Here is a 24,005-nt window from a genome sequence, read left to right on the forward strand (position 1 = left end):
TGACTCTTAACTTTTATAAAGAATATCTCTTTGGATCTGAAACTTTAGACTTTGCAACTTTGCAGATCTTCTTTATGCACCAAGAGCTTGTAACACTCCAAAGAGAAAGGAAAAATTGAAATCGCATCATATGACCCCTTTAAAACAACCGATTCGGGAATTAATGGCTCTTTTGAGTCGGTTCTTTCCAGTCAGAGTAATCGTTTCGTACAGTTTGTACCACAGACTAAAAGGCCATTCATTCCGGAATAGTGCGTTGCTTGTTTTGGCACCATGTAATGTGAGACTCGGGAATGAATGCCTCTTTAGAGTCGGATCTTGTCTTATTATCTTTTAGATAATATTTTGAATTATATTTTACTTTTCTGTCTTCACTTTTATTTTAAAGTTTTATTAATATTGAGCTCCAAAAAGCCATTCATGCTCCAAAGAGCCATTCATTCCTGTCAGCTATTGAGAATCAGAAGTTTTAAAAAGCTTTAAAAACTCAATTTTACCAATCTTTTCAAACCTTTGAGTAGTTTAACTCTGATTTTCCTTACTGTGATGATTAAAACTCATTTCCGTAAAAACCTTATCAAAAGATGATTACTAACAGGTCAAGCGGATTGCAAAATCCACTGCTCTTTCATTCTAAATGTCAATTAGTTTTACACTCAATTCATCCACAGTAGTGCGCACACTCACATACACTGTTTACACAGCCAACATGGCCTCTGTGACGTCTACTGGCCTGATTCAGTGTCCATTGCTCCATCAGACCCTTCATTTCCTGTTGTCTCACCCCATGGTTTTACCCCACTTTGCTTATTGTTCATACACCATTACATGTTACCACGTCTCTTAATGACAACTCCCAGCTGTTACGGTGACAGGTGAAATGGCAGTAATCAGATGTGAGAGATTATCTCAATTGGCTGATCTGGTTTTTCCACATTTGACGTGTTTGTGTGCATGAAAGTGTTTGTGCATGTGCATGTTTGATCAGTGAAGCCTTTTTAATGACGCAGTACATTACCAGGAAAAAGGAGCACTTTGCATGACTGAGTACTTCCGATGCTAAGAAAATCCTTCAAGCCTTTGGTTTGCGCATGGCAACCCGCCAAAGTTGATACCGTAAAGACAGCTGGTAAATTGGCCAATAATCTTTTGAGATCTTTATTTTTTGGCCAACTCTGCAACCCCTTTTTAAAGAATACAAACATGCATCTCACTCATGAACATTGCTACTTTTCCTCATCTATTTCCAGGTGCAAAGTCTAACGTGTTCTGCTTAATGCAAACAGGTGTTGCTAGGTGGATGTGGATGACTGCAGCTGTTTCAGCAAACGAACTGTTTGCTCAAAAGCCCAACTGATAAGTCTACTCTGAGAAAAATTTATTTTCATGCAATGTCTGGCTGTCTGTTAGCATTCCCATTCATCTCAGTGGCAGTTGCTTGGCTGACACAAGGCACCATAATAACATGCACCGTCTCAGGCCCTATAGTTTAAAATAAAAAAAGAAAATAGAACATTTATAAATATTTAAATATAAAAATGTAAAAATATAAATATTTATCGATGTGGAAATGCATTCTACAGAAAGCTATACATTTAACATTCATATTTACTACATCTAAAATAATGCAAAAATAAAATAATCAAATAAAATATTGCATGTGAACAAGAGAATAAAAGGACGGTAAAGTTCAATTTCCTGTTTGAGAGGCAGCTGCACCTGGGAAGCTCTTATGTGCCAGGTAAGCGTTTGTTATTATGAGATGTCATATATTTAAGTTGGAAAACAATATGGAAGGTTTCTATAATTTTTATTAGATATTTTGTATGTATTTATTTTTATATAATATTTCTATCATTTATTCACGGTGTAACAAAAGCTTGTATATAGCAGAGGTGAGTTAGGCCTATTAATTGTTGTCTATAAGCGGTAATATTATTGGAATATCGCACTAATTACAATAACTTTGCAAAACTTTTATTACTATTCCCAACAGACGTTTTTGCTGTCATTTGTTTAAGAGGTTGAATTTTTGTGTAATAATATTTTAATTTATTGGTAAGTTTTATTTTTAAAAAAGGTAGATTTGTTAAAGTTGCTGCTAGTTTTGTTGCATTTGAAAAATTATGTATTTATTTATTTGATATTATTAAACGTTAATAATAATAATAGTAGTAATAATAATAAAAAAATCGACAGACCCATTCCAACGTCACAAGTCGTCGTTTTACTTATATTCTAGAATTGCGAGTTCGCCCTTTGTCTTCTTTTGGTCATTCGTGTGCTTCATGAGACCGCAAAAGGTAGAGCCAAACAACACTGTCCTTTTGAATTTACCCAGAAATGCTTCAGTTAGCTACCTGGACTCAGGTAGGTTAACGGAAAACAGTTGAATAAACATTACGTACACGAACTTTGCACTATATGAAGTCAATCACAATGTTCTTTAATAATAACTACCATTTTAAAGTTGGTTTGTCCTGTTTGCTTTTTTTCCAGTAAACAGCTAAATTCAACTGGCATCAAGATGCACCTGGACAACACTATTCAGAGATAACAAGAGCAAAAGTGTAGCTCTCGAGTGTCCTGCACATCTTCATAAACCCCATAAAACAAGTGGACACAGAAAACAAAAGACGCTTACATTAAAAGAGACCAGTGTCTGTCTCAGGGGTCTCAAAACGCATGATTCCAGCCTGTCTCTTTGATAAAAGCACTTGTTTTGACACAACACCGCCGAGTGTTCATCAAGAGTTGACGCGCTTCGATAGACCGCTCTGTCTGGACCATTGTGACACTGAATAAATCGGTGTGAATATTCAAGAGGACTTATGACCTCCTCATCACGCTCTTCTTGGTATTCATACAGAGGGCCGTAGCTGGTGGGAATGATTCTGTGGACCATGATATCTAAATCTTCATACAGAATTCACACATTACATCCTTATTTACAACCTAACATTCCAGTAGATATTCTACATATTGTCCATTCTATAATGTTTCGTTTTTCATTCATGTGACTTCTTGTAAGACTTTATTCCACATTATATTGCATTAATGTATTTTAAAATATTATTAAGATTTGGAAATCATTAGTTTGCCAAATCAAGATGGGTGGTCATCCAACATACAGGAAGCCATTTTGTTGTCATGTGACAAGAAAACCTTAAAGATAGGACCCCTATAGTCCCTCACAACAGTCTTTAAGGTCAGTATGTGCTATTAAGAAATATTACATATTTGAACCTTTTTTTTTTTTTTTTTTTGCAGCAAAAAAATGGCTGCCCACTGCTCCGGGCGTGTGTGTGTGTGTGTGTTTGTTCACTACTCACTGCTGTGTGTGTGTACTTGGATGGCTTAAATGCACAGCACAAATTCCGAGTATGGGACACCATACTTGGCCACACGTTACTTCACTTCAACTTGTCAACTCGTTAACATGTAAGGTGCCAAAAGTATGTTGTATTCATTTTTTTGCTATTTATTTATTTATTGGCTGGTATAAATGCAATTGAAAAATCTATTAAACATAAATTACATTTCTAAGAACTTAGCTTTATTTTAAACCATATTTTATTTTCCTTTTTATGTATGTATATTTGTGTGTCGTCACATATCTGTCTATAGAGATAGATAGATACATACATGCATGCATGCATACATAAAATATATTTACAAACGTGTTTAACATGTCAGATTATTTTGTATTGGAATGCATGTGCTTGCTGTTTAATATGGATATAGTTTTTGCATATGCAGCTCGTGTTGTGGAGCCGTCCACTGCTGCGGTGCTGAAACCACCTCATGACGCAGACAGTTACGTCAACTATTTAACAGCTGTTTCTTTATTTATTTAGTCCAACTTCCAATATCTGTTAGTCTAAGGCTAATGATATATTGATTTGAATAGATGTATATGCAACGACAGTTCAAACCAGTTCTAGGAGGGTTTGGCGAGTGCGGATTTAACCTTGTATTTACTCTCCCAGATTTCATGTTTTCAACAAAAGCTTCCATTCCTGCTCAAGCGTAAAAATGCTCGTCGGCTATTTATAGAGAAGCATTCCCCTCCTCTTCCATGCGCAATTCACCCCGCCCGACTCCCCCGGGACCCGAGCATCCTACCCCAGGTAGAAATTGACGTCAGAGCGGTTAGTAATTTGGCGTGTAAACATCCCTTCCTCTTCCACGACTCTCTCATTGGTGACTCTCCATGCGCGTTCAATTACTCGCTCACACTGCATCAGAATTAACAGGAGAATATAGCGTTTACCAAGGAAGCTGCACTGATATTTCTGGTGTTTACATATTCTGTATTTATTTATTAACTTATTTCTATTTAACTGTTTTGTATCCATCGTGATCATCCGGGTAATTTTTAAGTGGTTGTAATTGATTGGAAATGGAAGAAAGATGTCGTCCAATGTTGCTGTGCAGTGTTCTTGTTCTGTTCTGTGCGCTGGTGTCCTCAGCTGTGGACAGACAGTATCTGAACGAATGGGCGGTGGAGATTCCAGGAGGACTCAACCATGCCCGATCCATCGCCGACGAGCTCGGCTACGATTTAGTCCGACAGGTAAGTCACACCAAACACTGTTTGTTTCCTCCATTTAGGATAAAACACTTGTCTCACACACATCTGGCTCGAGCATCCGTGTTGAATGAAATTGTATGTTCATGTGGTTGTGTAATGCATTTATTCATAGCAACACTGTTGCTTTGCCAGATCATATTTGTTCTCTCGATTAGAAAAAACGTGTTTAATCAGTTGCCGAGAACATTTGCTTTGCCATTAAACACTGAAATGTTTGCTGAGATATGGTTGAATGTGTTTTGCAACTAGGATAAGTATTATTTTTCATATATATATGTTAGATCTGACATCTGAATCCACCTTGATTTTTTTCTCTATAAATTCCATAAAGCAGTTCAGTAAATGCAATTGTATAAAGATACAATCTTTAATGCAATTTCCACATGCTAGTCAGATATGTGTCAGCCTTTATGTGAGTAAACATTCACCTGTTGTTGTGTAGTCCTCATAGGAATGTTTTATTTAAATGTAAAAAAAATAAAATAAAGGAAACACAACTCTAAGTAAGATGACAGACCTATTAATTCTGTAGAACAAAGAAAAAACTTTTTTTGTGAAGTAGCTCCAGGTTGACTAGACCAGACAGATGGGAACTGCGTCATTATGACCAGGCTTAATTTAGCTCCAAATATGAACCGTTCTCTTCAGTCAGTTCTCTCTGTCATTTGTGTGCAGATTGGGGTGCTGGAAAACCATTATTTGTTCAAGCGGCACAGTCACCCTAGCAGGACCAAAAGAAGTGCGGATCATATGACCAAACGTCTGTCAGAAGATGACAGGGTATGACACTTTTCATAACCCCTTTATTCTATATGTAGTATGTAATCATAAAATGTGAATTTATTCAAAACCCCCATATCATTCAAATCAAGTAGGTAGGCTTATGTCATGTACTTTCCAGGTTTGATGTTTAAATAACATTTTATTTCTGAAATAATAAATCATTCTTAACATATCTAATCTGATGTTGATGTAGGAGATGGAAAAGTAGTTAGGTAGTTTTGGACATACTGCTAAATGGTTTTGTATGGGCACCTGTGGTTTCTTCTGTAGGTGTCTTGGGCTGAACAGCAGTATGAGAAACGGAGGGCCAAACGTGCCCCGCTGGGGGCCGAATGTAAGGACTGTTCGGTGGACAAACTCTTCGACGACCCCATGTGGAACCAACAGTGGTATCTGGTGAGTCTCGACATCTTAACTTTCCTTTGTCAAAGACAGGATTTGAATTTCTTTGGCTCTGCAACAGGAGGTATTTTTTCCCATTAATTTTCCCCATAGACATTTTTAAAAAGTTCTAAACCTTGAACCAACTGAGATGAATAAGCAAAAAAAAAACTTTTGAAATTCAGAAAAATCAAAGACAAAATGCAAGACTATGTACTATACTGGAAAAAAAATGGTGTGGGATTTACAATTTGCACTCTGAAATTGCTAGTAAATTTCACAAATTATTACAAAGAAACGGCAAGTAACACATTGAATTAAACATGATATTTTGAAGTAGAAAGACTGAAATTTTATTTTCTTGTAAAAAAAACACTCCAATAATCTTTATTTACAATTTAAAAAAAATATTTTTTTATATTACACTACACTACACGACTTGAACAGATTTGAAAACACTTGCCGACTTTGTAAATAGTTACAGAGAAAAACTAGGCATCATACACTAAAAGACTGAGGATCACACACTACCAGACTTTCAAGTCTTTCCAAACACAACAAAGAAACATGTGCCTTGTTGCTGGAGGATGCGTGACAAATGAAAACAATATTTGTTCTAAAATCAGTTTAAAATACCAAACGTGTCTGATATCCTCCAATTGGATGGAATCATAGTCTGAAGCTGAAAAATCTGAGTCTGTGTCCATCATATATTACGCAATCTTCTATGAAATCTATCAGTTCAAATAAAATTTTGGCAACTAGCAACAACTTGTTCAGACTGTAAATCTGGGCCAAAGTCGCGTAGTGCATTCCAGCCTTTAGTCATTCAGTGGAAGTTGAAATCTCTCTGATTTGTTTACTTGTATATATTACCTTTGCTTAAAAACCTCAGTGAACTCAATATGTTTGACTTGAAAATTTAACGTGAAATATTTTCCAATAATGACACCAGTGGACATACAGTATGTGCTCAAATGTGGAACCCATTAATATCAACAACGGCTTTGTTAGGTTTTCCTATAAGTGTTGTAAAAGCCATTGCAACAATCCTCTCTGGGTTAATGCATTACATTTCCTGTCTCTAGGCCTTCATTACTGGGTCAGTTGTCCCTCTGGACTTTTCGCACTATGTGCAGTTGAAGCCCATTATTTTTAAGCTTTCAGAGCTCATAGTATGGCTAAACAAAAATGAGATTGTAAAGGAGAACCCTCCTTAATCCCAAACAACAGAAGAGCCAATCACACATTAGTACCAATTTATTGAAACCCAATGGATTGATGGGTTTAAGAATCTGAGAATGACTTCTGTACAGTCACAGATGGGAAGGATTCAGTTGCCTCTAATATGGATCACAGCTCATGGTTTATATAGTAAGTCATTCTAATCAAATTGAAAACTTCCATTTGAATTTCCGACTGAGGGATTAATTTTTTGGACAAACATTTTATTCTAAAACGCAATTTAACGGTGGTATGAACCCGGCAGTGACCTTTTGTTCTTTTTGCTTCAACAAGTCTGCTGTTTCTAAACCTCTTTATTCGTGTTTGGATTGTGTTTGTGTGAGCGCCGCCACCTCTTAACCTAATTGCTCATGAAGTTCCTGCCCGGTTTTATTTTAAACTCCGTCTGTGTTGCTGAATTTAGCTTATTAGATTATGTCAGCACCTCCGTTTATTCATATTCAGCTCATTACACTAAAAAGATAAAAGTGAATATTAGCAAAAATGAAATGCATTGCATTTTAGTGAAAAGGAAAGAGGATTTTCAAGACTCAGAACTCAGAGGTTGATAAGTGCTGGAATAAGCTACTTTTTATTCTATTTTGGAATAATCATTTTTAATATAAATCGAGTTTTATAAAGTATATTTTTGTATTTGACTGTAATTAATAGATTTATTTTATGCATCCAATTATGTCATTTGCATTGCATCAAGGGATGCATAGTTTACACCATGGTACTCTGTAATTTAAAATTTTTGCTTAATATCAAAGTTTATAATATTTTGATCTATCTTAGAGTTGGTTGGTAACTCTTTACTGCAACATTTTTTTAAATGAACAGAAAAATTACTTCATCTAAGGCTGCTGAAAAGTGGGCGGTCGCTGTTGCGCTCTATTGGTCAATGTGAGTGATGAGGCAGTGAAGGCAGGTGGTTAAAAAGGGAAAGAAAGAATGACATTCAACCTTGTTTGATGAAAGTGTAGATAGAAAAGAAGGATATGGATTTATGGAGGAGAAAGACGGCTCGGTGAATGGATTACATTTCACCAGAGAGGACTGCTGATAATTCAATTAAAGAGATGACTCATATGCTTCTTGTCTCTCTGTATGGAGAACGCTGTGTGGTTTTATTCATATTTTATCTGTATGGTTCTGGGTAAATTGAACATTTTTAGATGCATCACTGTGTATAACTGCTTCTCCTTAGAGGCAGCGATCATGTTAGAGAGTTTATGCACCTGCCGATATCTGAGACGCCCAGTAAAACTTCTTGACTCACTTAGAGGTGCTATGAAGGTGGTAGATCAGTGACGTGGACATCAGCTGTGGGCTTTACAGCCCTCTTGAGGTTATGCTGGTCATGATTGTGCTATGTGGCAGAGCCGTCATGTGCGGTGGGTCGTCTCTTTTACTCCCCCTCCCCCTCCGGTCCTTCTAGAGTCAGACCTCAGCTATGAGTCATGCTTCATGGTAATGTTACTGCAGCTTCTATGCTTAATTCGTGAGCAGATCACAGATCTCTTTCTTCTTTTTTTGTCCTTTTTCCTATCACGTTTATGCCTCAAGCAGCTTTGTTACATTGCTAAATACACCATATACAATCACATACGCTCTAGTGGTGTTTTGCTTGTAAACAACTTCTTGAATAATGCAAACGAACCAGTTTCATTATTTTACGTGCACTGATTTGTAAATCCTTTGTGAAGTACTTTTAATAGCTTTTTTCCAGACTTCAAAGACTAATTGTAGCATGGAAAAATAGTCCAGGCTTTATGGGATGAGTGTATACGCACCTTCTCTGATTGAGTAGGTGTTTTAAGTCTGCACAAACTAAACTAGATATCTGCATTGTGAACAAACAGAAATAATGGGGCTTTGTGTGGTTGTTTGTGGATGAATGAGACATGATTGAAGCTCAAAGTTACAGTAACTTATGTAGGCTATTATTGTTTTATCTTTTCTTTCTAACGAACCAGAAGTTATGAAAGCCCATTTACCTCATTTACATGAAAATGCTTGAATAAATCATAATTTTGTGGAATGTATGAGCTATAAAGGTGTAATTATAACATAAAAAGTCAAAAAAAAAAAAAATGGTTCTCACCATTTGGATTTATATGTCTTAATTTTGACATGATATTTCAAGATTTGTTGTGTGATAATACTGACTTTTTATGTCATAATTTGGACTTAGTTGTCATAATTTCAACTCATAATTTCATCATAATTATGTTTTTATTTCATAATTTCATTTTATCTCATATTTCTGACTTCTGAAATTCTGAAAATTTCATAATAATGAATAATCATAATCTCATAAGTATGACTTTTATGTCATCATGACTTTTTATGTTACAAATAATGCATTGGTAAATATTTTATTCTGATTCTTTATGTCATAATTTCTGAACATTGCATAATTTTGACTTTATTTCATAAGTGTGTCATTCGTGTCATAATTTTGACTTTTTATGTCATAAATCATGCATTGGTGATTTTTTTTTCTCATGCGGCAGAATTGGACTACCATATGAAGTTGAACAAATTGAGGACAAAATATAAATCTGCTTTGTCAGTGGTGCTTAAATACTCTCTTTTTAGATATATAGACATAAGATTTTTTAGAGGAGTAAGAATTTAACAAATCTACATGAATGATTCAATGACTCACTCATAATACTCAAAAAGACACTTGCTTGTGACCACTTCATATACAGCAAGAGTCACTGAATAAATCACTGAACTAATCTGAATGAGTCATTTGGTTGAACACAATCAAAAGATTCACTTCACTAAAATAAATCAAAATCCTAGTTATCCATTAAAAATAGTTTCGCTAATTGGATGGAAAGGCCTTGGCTTACATTTCACACAACTCAGGTTAGCTGCATTTTATATACTAGCCACTCAACAGTGTATCTCCCATCACTGCACAGCAGCTCTCTGATATTTAATTATCGGTCAATAAGAAGAAATCCCCTCACGGTGTAGTATGGACTGAAAATAGTCTCCACAAAACAAAAAGGTCAGCATGGGCGATTACATCGCCGGCTTTCATTTTCAAGCAAACAGCTTTTGTTGGAAGGGTCAGTGGTTGTGTCATACAAAAAGGGCTTTTGTGTTCATGAAGAGGTTGAGAGTACCTGTGAGTGTTGAGAGGTACTCATGAATATGACTCTGAATTACTCACATATTCACTTAAACTGTCTTTCTTCATCCTCCCCTTTGAAGCAAGACACCCGGACGTCATCATCCCTCCCCAAACTGGACCTGCACGTGATCCCGGTCTGGAAGAAGGGCATTACGGGCAAAGGAGTGGTCATCACCGTGCTGGATGACGGTCTGGAGTGGAACCACACCGACATTTACCCTAACTATGTAAGTGTGTCATCATTGGCAGTGCCTACTCGACCACCATCAGTAAAACTCTGCGCTTTTGTTTCCATGCCAACGCCGGTCCCTCAACTGTGCAGAGGATTATCCATAGTGACACCTACCACAACTAGAGCAAAACCATTTGATGAGGACCTCCGGTATAGGAGATCACAAACAAACAATCCCACTCGCTCATTCAAAGCTATTAAAAAATTCACTCTGAACGGGTGTCATTTACATAAAACTGTAGTGAGCCAAGCATCTTTTTTTTGCAATAGAGATGACTCATAAATCACAGGATAACATCAAACATCTGTCTCCTATTAGCATTTGAGTACACTGTAGCATCAGCCATCGCTCTGCTGTTGGCTTGTTTACAAACAGCAGTCTTACAAAAAAGAAAGCCTTAAATCGAGTGGAGACCCGTATGTGTCTGATGGTGGCAACTATGTTGCAATGGCCGCTCAATGCAGACTCACATGTGTGCGAAAACACTTCTCTGAGAAATAAACTCTGAAAATTAGTGAATAATAATACTTTTTTTGTATAAACTTAACATAAAAGTGTTTAACAGGTCACTTTATTTCTAAATTTAAAAAAAAACAAAACATATATATAACAAAAATAAATAAATAAAAGAAACATAAAATAAAATAATTAATAACAAGCAACACAGTAATTGTAAAAGATAAAAAAAACATTTGGAGTCTAATACATACAGCTTTCTGCATCATGCTTTCCATTTTTTTTATTGTTTGTAAAAGAGTATGCATTATAAAACTGTAAACCAGTGTTATTGAGATACTATTATAGTTTTATTATAGATTTAATATTTTGCATTAGCTTTTGTTTTTGTATTTTCTGTTTTCATTTTAACTGTAGTTAAAGGTTGAGTTACTCTGTGATGTGCATTTGTCATGTTTATTAGTTATTGTTTTTTTAATGTCTATATAGTTTTTATACATTTTTATTTTAGTTTTAGTTATTTTAGTACAAGTTAATTAAACTAAATGAAAATGAGAAATGTTGTTTCGACAACCAGCTAAAATAAAAAAAAGTTTACGTTTTTTATATTTTATTTCATGAGTGTGAACAGATTAGAGTATAATAAAGTTGTCAATTACAGTAATTCTGATTCAATGTAAACACAGCATAATTCACTGTCTAGTTATCTTATTTTAGTACAAGTTAAACTAAATGAAAATGAGAAATGTTGTTTCGACAACCAGCTAAAATAAAAAAAAGTTATTTCATGAGTGTGAACAGATTAGAGTATAATAAAGTTGTCAATTACAGTAATTCTGATTCAATGTAAACACAGCATAATTCACTGTCTAGTTATCTCTGGAAATAATATATTACATTTTTATCCAATTTTGTGTAAAAATGCTTTAACTCTTTGCAATTCAGTCTAATTAGAAACAGTAAGAGTAGTACACTACTGTATTTCAAATATAACCGTAATTCTCCCTTCCTATAAAACGTCATCTGATACTAATGTTATTTATTCTGGGTATGCCAGAAATATTTCCACAATCATTTGAACCCTCATTTATTCTTTCACCTGTCCTCAATGTAGGATCCTGCTGCTAGCTATGATTTTAACGACAACGATCCCGATCCCTTTCCCAGATACGACTCCACCAATGAAAACAAGTGAGTGAATGAATCTCTATACTCTTTTATTTCTCCAGGTGAATGGACAGAAAATCTCAAGACTGTTGATCCACACTTGAAAAACACAAGGACAGATTTTCCAAAGCCTTTAGCCTTTCAATTACGTTAAGTACCACATACAGCGATAAGGAAACTGATGACTGACTGGAGAATGTTACAAGCCTCAGACTGGCATAGTTCTTTTCTGCTCTCTTTAAAGAGACTAGCAGATTTATTTAACATCATACTAAATCTGTTTAGAGAGAATTAGACCAGACTGTCGTTGCTTTCCATCTTTAAGCTGCTATGAAAGGAGAGCTGACAGTGTCAGTAGGTCTGATCTGAGAAGGTCTGTTCTTCATCAGGGAACGAGTGTAATCCATTCCAATGGTACGCACATCACTCGTGCTGTCTTACATAAGAGGATCAGAACCCATCCACATCATTGTAATTTTTTTTTTAAATCAAAAATTTAATTTGTGTGTATATATATATATATATATATATATATATATATATACTGTATATATATTGTGCTTTATGTACACACGCAGATTTACATCTTTGGCAGTTGCATTGATGTTTTTCAGTGTCTTACGCTATTAGTGCCTCTAGTAACATTTGTATACAGTTAAGGGAGCATATGTAATAGCATTAGTTTCTAGTTGCCTTATTTAATAATTAAATCAACACATTAAATTGACAGTTCTGGTGAAAATATAGCTATGCAACAGAAAAATAAGTGGTCATGAAAATAGAAGCACTCATTATTCTTTCTCCATGTGGTTGTATGTCTCTCAGGCTGTGCCAGTGAATGACTCATACTGTGCCAGCTATAGTGCTTTTGTACACGCACACACACACATACACAAACAAACACTCATAATTATGCGCACACACACTCTTGAATCGACACACGCAAGCTCACTTATCCTCTCGCCCGCCCATGTCAGCGTATTCTTTTGTCAGCTGTGCTCAAGGTGGTTTGCTATGAGTGTTTGTATGGTATTGAATGCATCAACAGCTCATTGGGGCTTCAGATGATGGTTATTACAAAGGAGGGAAATAAATAATCACTAACAGTTTTCAAAATCAAGCACATTTATAATAATTTTTTAGCAAATTACTCCCTGCAAAATGTAATGTCATCCATCAGTTATCCATTGTTAGTCTAATCTTTGACATCAGTCACTGAGTACAAATTTCCTCTGTAATTTTTACAAATATTTGTGGTGATTGATTGCTAAGACTAGCATCATTATTACGATTACTTACACTCAGGATAAGGGATATAAACAAACCACCAACCCAAAGAGTCTGACTTGATGTCTCAAATCATTTGGCTTCTAAAGTAGAGCTGTTGCTTTATTTCATAAGAGATACTTATGAGTTTTACTTGGCAGACAATTAAATTGAGTAAAAAGCCCACAAGCTATATTCTGTTCAACATCTTTTAAACTGGACCAATAAGCTACCTAGCAACCACCCAAATCACCCCAGCAACCAGCAGGAACACACTAACAACCATCTAGCAATGACCCAGAACACCAAAGCAACCACCTATTAAACACCCAGAACATACTAGCAACCATCTAGCAACCACCCAGTCCCCATAGAAACCATATAGCAACCACTTAGAACACCCTAGAAACCACTCAGAACACCCTAGCCATAGATAGATATATATTCACTGATGCCTCATTAGCGGCTGTTTCTATGGGCCGCTACATGTAAGCTGTCTGCCATATTGGAACTGGCTCCGGAGCTGGTCTGTGAACACTCGACAGCAAGTATATATGTGATAGACTTAAGTAGATGATTTGCTAAACTAACACAATACAACAAGAAGAAGGTGTTGGCTATCATGACAAAAAAAAAAAAGTTGAGTTAATTCATGTAAAAACAAACCAACACATTCTCAACTGTGAAAGGTTATCATATTTCTTCAGTTTTTACAATCAGAGGCTGCACAATGTTGTGGCATCTTCAAAAACTCATTGATTTTTATTGTAAGTGATGACACGTTGACCATTCCAAGATGGTGGACATGTCAATGTGCCTGGAGCAGGCGATTGTGGAATCTATGTATATATATATCTATGACCCAAGCAGCCACCCAGAACACACCAGCAACAATCAAATTTAGATATAATGAATTTTTATTATGCCAACTTTATTAAATTTGACTGGAGCTGAATTATAGCCCTATTCTCCGCTGTATGTCCTCAGGCATGGTACCAGATGTGCTGGAGAAATTGCCATGCAAGCAGACAACAAGAAATGTGGTGTTGGAGTGGCCTACAACTCAAAAGTGGGAGGTGTGTGTTGTCAAGCTGTGTTTGTTCACTTTTTGTATCTTAAATGCTCTGGTTTTACTGGTTAGAATGATTATATAACAGCATTGAGCCATACAACCAGTCATGCACGTACACAATCTGTCCATGTCCACTTCAACATATAAAGCTTTAGTGAGTCATAACATCATACAGCACCACAGATTATGGGATGCATTTAATCACCAGCATTCAAACACTTGAAAGTTGTTTTGACATTTCAGCGAATGTCATCTTTTGTGCTTCTCATCTGCAGGGATAAGAATGCTGGATGGAATCGTGACAGATGCCATTGAAGCCAGTTCTATTGGCTTTAACCCTGATCACGTCGACATCTACAGTGCTAGCTGGGGCCCTAATGATGACGGAAAGACCGTGGAGGGACCCGGGCGTCTGGCCCAGAAAGCTTTTGAGTACGGTATCCAGAAGGTGAGAAGTGTGGGAATCGGTTCTGCTGGTCCAAATCGAAAACTAGATCGAAACCACCTAGCAACCATCTAGAACAGGCTAGTAACCACCCAAAACACACTAGAAACTATCCAAAACACTGTAGAAACCACCCAGAACACACTAGCAACCACAACACCCTAGCAACTACCCAGAACACAGTAGCAACCAGAACAGCCTAGCAACCACCCAGAACACACTAGCAACCACCACACTTGCAACCACCCAGAACACACTAGCAACCAGAGCATCCTAGCAACCACCCAGAACACACTACCAACCACCACACTTGCAACCATCCAGAACACCCTAACAACCACCTAATAACCATCCATAACACCCTAACAACCACCTAGAACACACTAGCAACCATTTAGCAACCACCCAGAACCTTCTAGCAACCACCTAACAACCATCCAGAGCACCCAAGCAACCACCCAGAACACACTAGTAGCAACCAACCATAAAAACATGCAAACCATCCAGCACACACTAGCAACCATCCAGAACATGCTAACGACCACCCAAGACACACTAGCAACCATTTAGCAACAACCCATATCCAGCATCCACCTAACAACCATCGAGAACACCCTAGCCACCACCCAGAACACACTAGCAACCACCTAACAACCATCCCGAGTACCATAGTAACTACCCAGAACACACTAGCAACCACTTAGCAACCACCCCAGAACACCCTAGCAACCACCCAAGACACACTAGCAACCATTTAGCAACAACCCATATCCAGCATCCACCTAACAACCATCAAGAACACCCTAGCCACCACCCAGAACACACTAGCAACCACCTAACAACCATCCAGGTAATGTATTGTACTAATGACATGTAACTTTTAACCCAAACCCATTATAATCAAATAATCTCTAAATAATTGTTTTTACTCTAGGGTCGTGGTGGGAAGGGCTCCATTTTCGTCTGGGCATCCGGTAACGGTGGTCGTCAGGGTGACAACTGTGATTGTGATGGATACACAGACAGTCTCTACACCATCTCCATCAGCAGCGCGTCCCAGCAGGGTTTGTCTCCCTGGTACGCTGAGAAATGCTCCTCTACGCTGGCCACAGCCTACAGCAGCGGAGACTACACCGACCAGAGGATAGTGAGTCTCCTTTGCTTCAATTATACATTTTCTTGCAGTTACGATCTCAATTATTATATTGCTTTTGGTTTCCTTTGTGTCGAATGACTGAATGTCTCCTCGGAGATCAATAAAACAGATTGTCTGGTGGTTTTGAGTTCTTTCGGTTGGAGTGTTTGTTTGTTGTCTGTTGGGTTTTGATGTGTTGACATTTAATCGTTTATCTTATTGTCTTGCAGACTAGTGCAGATTTGCACAATGAATGCACAGAGACACACACTGGCACGTCTGCATCTGCCCCGTTGGCTGCTGGGATATTTGCTCTGGCTTTGGAGCAAAAGTATGTCAAACAATTTGTATGTTATATTTTTTGTAGGAATGCACTGGTTTTACGTCAGTTCTTACAAGAAGTGATTTACATTTGAATAAAAATGTGAATGTATTTTCTTGCTCTCCACCCTAGTCCTGATCTGACCTGGCGAGACCTTCAGCACTTGGTGGTTTGGACGTCTGAGTTTGATCCCCTGGCTAATAACCCAGGTTGGAAAAGGAATGGAGCTGGACTGATGGTCAACAGTCGGTTTGGGTTTGGCCTCCTGAACGCCAAAGCCCTAGTAGACCTGGCCGATCCCAAAGTCTGGAAGCACGTTCCGGAGAAGAAACAATGTATTGTCAGAGATGAGACATTCCAACCAAGGTAGAGTTTGCTTTCTAATATTAGTATAAAAGCACAAGTTTGGCTTTTTGCATCAGAAACAAAGCAGTGGTGTTGCACCTCACACATGGAAGACAAAGCCACCCGGTACTGCGCTCAGCTATGGCGATTCATTAATAGCCACGTTAATTCAACAAATCCAGTGTGTGTGCATGTGCATTTACGCCCATCTGTTTGTTCTTTACGAATGCTTTTTAAATTCAAACGAAGGTATATTTTGGAAATTTAGAACTGGAATCCATTCCGGTTTTAGCTCTTGCATTGTTTTTCCTCCTGCATTTACATCAGAAAATTTAGAGATTGTGCGGCTTTAGTGTTTAGACAAAGCTCAGCTGGAAGAAGGGCACCTGAACAGATGTTTCATTTCCCTGCATCTAAAATTCCTAGTAATGCAAATGACGACACAGATTGTAATGTTGTTTATAGCATGCCATGCAATCACGCACAGCAGAAACTGCCAGTTTTTTTTTTTTGGTATTTGCTGTACCTTGTCTAAAGCATTGTAGAATGAGTGAGTCGGACACTCATTAGGCTGTCGGCTTCGTCTGTCCATCCATCCATGAGCACTTGTTTTAGCATTTAGTGTGCATTTATCACCATGGCACTTGCTTGATGCCAAATCTGTGCCTTTCAATGTAATCTGCAGGGATTACAGTTCATATTGCTCATGAGTTTCTGTCTAGGGAACAGTGGACAGAAAAATCCCTTCATTAATGTTCAAATGTCAAATTAATGTTCGTGTTTTAAAATTCATTATTTGATAAGACTGCCTAAATTTAGACATTTTTACACAAAAATGAAGTTACAGTAGTAATGTTTTTTTAATGCTCACAAATGCTGAATTTATTTGATCAAAAATACAGTAAAATAATATTTTGAAATATTATTACAATTTAAAATACTTAAATATGTCTTAAAATTTAATTGATTCCTGTGACAGCAAAGCTGAATTTTCAACAGCCATTACTCCAGTCTTCAGTGTCACATGATCCTTCAGAAATCATTCCAATATGCTGATTTGGTGCTCAAGAAACATTTCTTAATTTTATCAATGTTGAAAACAGCAGCTGCTTAATATTTTTGTGGAAACTGTGATACAATTTTTCAGGATTCTTTGATGAATAGAAAGTTCAAAAGCATTAATTTGAACTTTACGGTCATGTTGGATTTACAAACTTAAAAAATACCCTTTTTGCTTTGCAGACCATTGAAGGCTGCAGGTGAGATATCCACTGAGATCCCCACTAAGGCCTGCGCAGGACAGGCGAATTCTATTGTATCTTTGGAGCATGTGCAGGTGGAGGTCAGCATTGAGTACACACGGAGAGGAGACCTACACGTTACACTAACGTCTCCATCAGGTGAGATAAAACACACTTAAACACGCTACCATTTGCATGTTTGGGAACACTGATTTTTAGGTTTGGCCCATTAGGTACCACCACAGTCCTGCTGGCAGAGAGAGAGAGGGACACGTCAGCCAACGGTTTCCGAAACTGGGCCTTCATGTCCGTGCACACCTGGGGAGAAAACCCCACTGGCACTTGGACCCTGAAGATTACAGATACGGTATATACCAGCATCTCTGCAAGCAAATATTAAATGCACATGAACTGCCCGCTTATCACAATCCATTTCCTTCTCTCTTTTGCTCACAGTCTGGACGGATGGAGAATGAGGGTCAGATTATCAGCTGGAAGTTGATTTTGCACGGGACGTCTGAGAAGGCAGAGCACATGAAGAAGGCGAGGGTTTACACGCCCTACAATGCCGTACAAAACGATCGCAGAGGAGTGGAACCGATGGAAGACATGATCAAGGTCAGAACAGAAGCCAAACTTTAGAAGAGTCCAGTGTGCAAATTATACAGTGACTATGTGATATGTCTTCTCATAATTTTAGTCCATGGTCTGTTGACCTTTAACTTGTGCAACCAAATTTGTTATAGCCTATAGATAATTAAATAAATATCTTTTTTTTTCAATTTTATTAAAAGCAATAATATATTTTATATGTATTATATGTAAATATATAATAAAAAATGCGTATGTATAATAAATAATAAATACAAAAATGTAGAAAATATATAAAAAGATAAATATAATAACGTTTAATAAAAATAGTCATTCTAAATGTAATAACATATAATAAAAGCATATAAATAATACATAAATAAATGTTTATAAAATTATATATATATATATATATATATATATATATAAAGAAAGCAAAGATGACCCAGACGACGGGGCAGATGATGAGACCCAGCCAGAAGATCCGAGACTCTGCGTTTGAGGATCGGGACGCTGAAGACTGACTCCCACTGGCCTGCAAACAAACACACACAGATCCAGACAGGACCTCAGTAGCTGTGTTTCCATCACCCTGCTTTTATGCGCATTTTGAAGTAATCACATCAGAAACGAGTGATGGAAATGACAAATTTAGGGGGAAAAAATCCCTTAATTCACGAAAATTATTTGGTTCTTAACTTAATATTCTCTAATGTTTTATGCAGTATACTTTTTTTTGCACATAAGTTAAATTCTCAACTTTGGATGGAAACCCAGCTAATGCAACACAAAACATGAGAATAAATGGAGAAAATATTCACACATTTTTAGCAGAAAAGCAAATTCACATTTACTATGTCATATACATGCACTAACGTTTAAAAGTTTGGCCTTTTTAATATAAATTAATACTTTTATTCAGCAAGGATGCATTAAATTGACAGTAAAACCATTTATAATTATATATATATATATAGTGCTTGATTTTGCTTACAATAAACCACAAAAATGACTCAAAGAAGTGAAATTAGTTTTGAGAAAAGCACTTGAGCACAGATGACCTTTGATATTATCAAGCATACTGTTTTACATCTGATGGACCTGTTGGAAACACATGGTATGCAATTCCTCCAGTCTTATCTCTGCAATTTCCTGTCTCTCTGATCAGCAGGAAGCTCCGACTCCAGCTCACAAACTTGAAGTTTCAAGTCCAGTGGTCCCAGACTCACTCCCGTCTGCTGCTTCCATCAGTGTCCCTGAAGAAAATCCAAAAGCTCCAGGCTCCTCCACTGCCAATCTGGCCCTGCTGCGTCTCCTCCAGTCAGCCTTCAACAGGCAAACCCCAGTGGTTCCTCCGCACGCTCTGGCAGTTCCTCCCAAGACCTTTCAGCCCGAGAAGATCCCCCCGCAGAAGCTGTACCAGGCCCTCGACCAGCTAAACCGCTACAGGGGCTCCAAGAACGGACTGTTCAGTGACTACAGCGACAACTTCTACAGAGCCCAACCGTACAGGCACAGAGACGACCGACTGCTGCAGGCGCTGTTTGACATGCTTGGAGACGACCAGCAGTGAGACGGGAAGAGTACGTAAAAGAAGCTGGATGCCCTGCTGAAAAGTCTAGCTTATGGTTCCCATGCTGCTCTAGCAACATGCTGTCCACCAGCAAAACCTGGATTGTGAAGCTTTTGGTACTGGAGCAGCGTGTTAAACTGGTCTTGGTGGTTAAACTGAGTGAGTTATGCACTGCAACATCTAAAACTATAGCTGCTATGCTAGTCTTTTCAGCAGGGCGAAGGGGCAAGAAAGGAAGTAAGCTGGTACACAGAGGAACTTGAAATAAGATGCGTTTTGTTCTCTTCCAGACAAGCTTGTTTTTATCTGCACATGTAGTTATCAACTATAAGAATTCTACGGCCTGTGTCTGTCAGTGTGAGTGTTTGTATATCTGTGGTGAACAGCCAGCTGTATTTATCCCTCAGTTTTGAACCAGGTTGCTAAGATATAAAACCAATGACAGGACAAATTGTGGCGTCTCGTGCCCTTTGCCCTCATGATGATATTTCTCATGTTGCCTTCACTGCCACCAACCTTTGCATGCTATAAAACGTTTACATTAGGATGTTATGAAAATATTGTACTATAAAGACCGTGATTGTAAATTGTAACGAAAGTCTCAGTAAATTGTAACTAAAGTCTTCACAGAATCAGCTAAAAGGGATAGTTCACCGAAAAATGAAAAATGTCATTTATTCACCCTCATGTCTTTCCAAACATGTACATATTTTTTTTCTCTGCTGAACACAAAAGAAGATATTTTGAAAAATGTTGGTAACCAAACTGGTAACCCACTGACTTCCATAGTATTTTTGTTGATATTATGGGAGTCAGTGGGACCCAAAACAATTTCAGAATATCTTCTTTTGTGTTCCAAAAAAGAGGAAAGAAAGTCATACATGTTTGAAATGACATGAAAGTAAGTAAATTAATTTTTATTTTTGAGTAGACTAAGTTGACGTGAAATCAAATCTGACCCGATTTACTTTCTCAATGCACGTTCTTGGTGTCACTGAGCACGATTCGCACGCTATTCCAAATAAATACATTTTTGTCTTAATATTTTAACAAAATGTAACTTGCTCTCTGCCTCTGAAACGACTTGCCTTTTTGACTGATGTCAAAAATTTCTTTTAATTTTCAGTGGTTTGTAACACACTTTTCACAATTCAAATACATTCTTAAAATAGTATGTTATTCTAGAACAGGGTTTCCTAATCGGGGTTTGTGGACACCATTTATTAAAAAAAAATTATTTTATTTCAGCTGGCAACATTTCTAATTTTTATTTAGTTTAAATTGAAGTACTAAAATAACTAAAACGACCTAAACTAAAACTAATAAATAAAAATGAATAAAAACTATATATTCATACAAAAACAAAATTAATAAAAATGACAAACACAACAAAATTACTAAAACTTTCAAATTAAAGTAAAAACTGAACATATAAAAATAAAATATTATATACAAAACCTATAATAATATATCAATGATACTAAAACACTGTTTTGCTCACAATACATTTTTAAATAGAATAATTCCTCATTTATTTTTTGTTTATTTCAAAAAATAGTCCAAAAATATCAGCAAATTGTTAAAAATAATGAATATGATCAGTTACATATAGAAAAATGAGTCATTAAATGTATATCTAGTATACTTAAAAAATATTAAAAGTCTTGAACATTACTTAAAATCTCAGGTAATTCCAGAAAACAATTTAGGTTGTTTAGCTGACATAAAAACCCTGGGAAACCCTGTTTATAGACTAAAGAACATCAGTAACACCTGGTTCTACAACTGAGTGCTTATAGATCACTGTATAACGTTCAGGATGACAGTGTTTAGAGAACTATCTTTCAGTAAACTGTAGAAAACTGAGGACATATACCTGTGGGACACCCTTAAAACCTACATCTCTCTGCCCTTTTTTTTTTGCACAGCTTTTACCATGGACCTCTCCCCTGCTCTCTCTAGAAACACGTGCTTTCGAAATAATCTCGAAATAGTTATATAGAAATAATTATGATTTTAGAACATCCCAGGAATCTCAGTATATGTATCAACCGATTTTATATTCAAAAATTCATAAAACAAAGATAAAGTTTTATTTTTCTAAGAGTTCATAGTCATTTATGAGAGTAAAGAGAAATAATATCTATATAGAACCCTAATATATTATATTGCCATTTACCTCATATGCCTAAATTGCAGTTCTGTCTCTTATGAATATGTGTTGTTGTACCTTTAACCTGAATGTCTCTGGACGTATTTCCAATAAACTCTTATCCAGCTGTTGTGATGATGCTCTGAAAGGGATTGTCTGTGTTTTGCGTTTGTAAAACAGGCTTGAATGTTCCTGCTCTATTCTATTTATAGGTTAAGTTAACTATGTTAAGTTAACTAAGTTTGAGTGCAAAACGTAAATTGGAAACCACAGCTATGTTTGTATTTTTTAAATATATAATCTGAAATTGCTGGAAATACCAGTTTGTAAAAAGAAATGACTTACTAAATGTTTGTCATGGTTCAGCACATACTTTATTATTTATTTATTTATTTATTTTTAGAGAAGTCTTAGTGTTTATTAATTATTAATTGTACAGTATATTTAAATACTGTTTTACGAGACACACAACCTGTAATTTTTCAGTGTGCTCAGTGTTTATACCAATTTCCCTTACGAAAAATAAGTTTATTCAAGTGTGCTATTAGTATACTTCTTTTAAACTAAAAATAGGAAAGCCTCTGTCTAAAGTAGTTTACAAAATGCATAGTTTAATGTCTTTTTTCTTAATAAACTAAACAGTTACATTACAAGCAAACAGGTTTTCGCATATTGAAACTATATTGAATACAAAGTGAATTCCTAATTTCCTGTTTATTTAATCAATAATGCAAACATTTCTGGAGTGTGAGAGTTTTGTGTAACAGCTATTCCTCATGCATGTCCAAACATTACCTCAATAAACTGTAAACTGGCCAATATATTTTTGTTGAAGGACATGTAATAACACATTTGCTTGAAATCAGTAAATTATGACAGAAATCAGAGAACAAGTCACAGTCTGAACTGCTTTTGTGGCAATTAACAGAGATTAAAATGTCAAATCAATCAAGTGAACACTTAGATAGGCGAACAAGCCTTTGTATTTGTTTTCTGATTCTGTGAAAATTTGGTTAGGTTTTCATTTAATATTCTCACTGCCTGTTTTATTAAAGACTGACATGTTTGGTAATGTATGTCATAAAGAGACATAGCGCCATCTTGTGATGCAAAATGCACACTTAAAACAGCAGAGTTCAGGGCATAAAACACATTTAACCCATCTGGTGTTGCTGGTTAGCATAGCCACATTTGCCCCTGCTGGTAGATGTTGTAATTACACCAACTGGCTGCAAAGAGCATCTTTTGACAGTCATTTAAAGCAGCCATGTATTCTGACAGAATATTTTTTGCAAGCAATAGATAAATCGCAAATATTTCATTATATTATAGTAGATGATTTACCAGTGACGATTTGTTTTGGATGGGTAAAATAAATGTAAATATGTATATAGATTTTTATATAGATAAATAGATTTATACATAATAAAATATTTATATATAATATAAATTATTTTATAAATATGTATATATATTTTTTTTTTTTATATAAAAATGTCTTTCCATATTGACAGCCATTTAGCAGCCATGTATTCTGAAAGACAGAATTTTTTTTGCAAGCAATATATAAATAAATACAAATATTTCATTATATTATAGTAGATGATTTGCCAGTGATGATTAGTTTTCAGAGGGTAAAATAGATTTGCACACACACGCACACACGCACACACACATTATGAAGCACCAAACAGGAAATAATTATATAAAGTCTGAATATACAAAAATGTAAATTGTGAATATATAGAAGTAAAACAGAATATATAGTTGTAAGTCTGAATGCAAAGAGATTAATGAAATTCTATATTACATTACATTATGTCACGGGGTGAAGAATCACACGACAAGGATGGCTCAAAAAATGCCCCGGC

General features: G+C 36.3%; 1 protein-coding gene across 2 annotated transcripts; it reads left to right on the forward strand.

The window, feature by feature from the left end:
- The first annotated feature begins 4,114 nt into the window (after positions 1-4,114).
- On the forward strand, positions 4,115-20,664 carry LOC107665244 (neuroendocrine convertase 1-like). 2 transcript variants are annotated; one of them, XM_016456051.1, is made up of 14 exons: positions 4,115-4,576; positions 5,270-5,374; positions 5,648-5,773; positions 10,217-10,363; positions 11,940-12,016; positions 14,246-14,334; positions 14,606-14,778; positions 15,710-15,922; positions 16,141-16,241; positions 16,365-16,598; positions 17,820-17,977; positions 18,052-18,185; positions 18,275-18,436; positions 19,578-20,664. In XM_016456051.1, exons 1-14 carry the CDS (start codon positions 4,403-4,405, stop codon positions 19,980-19,982), a joined length of 2,298 nt encoding a protein of 765 aa, XP_016311537.1. In that variant the 5' UTR covers positions 4,115-4,402; the 3' UTR covers positions 19,983-20,664. The 2 variants fall into 2 exon arrangements, with proteins under 2 accessions (XP_016311537.1, XP_016311539.1); XM_016456053.1 differs by having other exon boundaries at positions 4,116-4,576; positions 19,581-20,664.
- Positions 20,665-24,005: the final 3,341 nt, after the last annotated feature.

This window comes from Sinocyclocheilus anshuiensis, unplaced genomic scaffold, assembly GCF_001515605.1.
Source record: "Sinocyclocheilus anshuiensis isolate Anshui unplaced genomic scaffold, SAMN03320099.WGS_v1.1 scaffold587, whole genome shotgun sequence".
In the NCBI taxonomy this organism is placed as follows: domain Eukaryota; kingdom Metazoa; phylum Chordata; class Actinopteri; order Cypriniformes; family Cyprinidae; genus Sinocyclocheilus; species Sinocyclocheilus anshuiensis.

Bases quoted from the DNA above. Each gene is read 5' to 3' on its own strand.
- LOC107665244 (XM_016456051.1), top strand. From the start codon at position 4,403: ATGGAAGAAAGATGTCGTCCAATGTTGCTGTGCAGTGTTCTTGTTCTG. The intron at 5,375-5,647 runs GTATGACACTTT...TTTCTTCTGTAG, and splicing joins GTCTGTCAGAAGATGACAGG to GTGTCTTGGGCTGAACAGCA. The intron at 18,437-19,577 runs GTCAGAACAGAA...CTCTCTGATCAG, and splicing joins CGATGGAAGACATGATCAAG to CAGGAAGCTCCGACTCCAGC.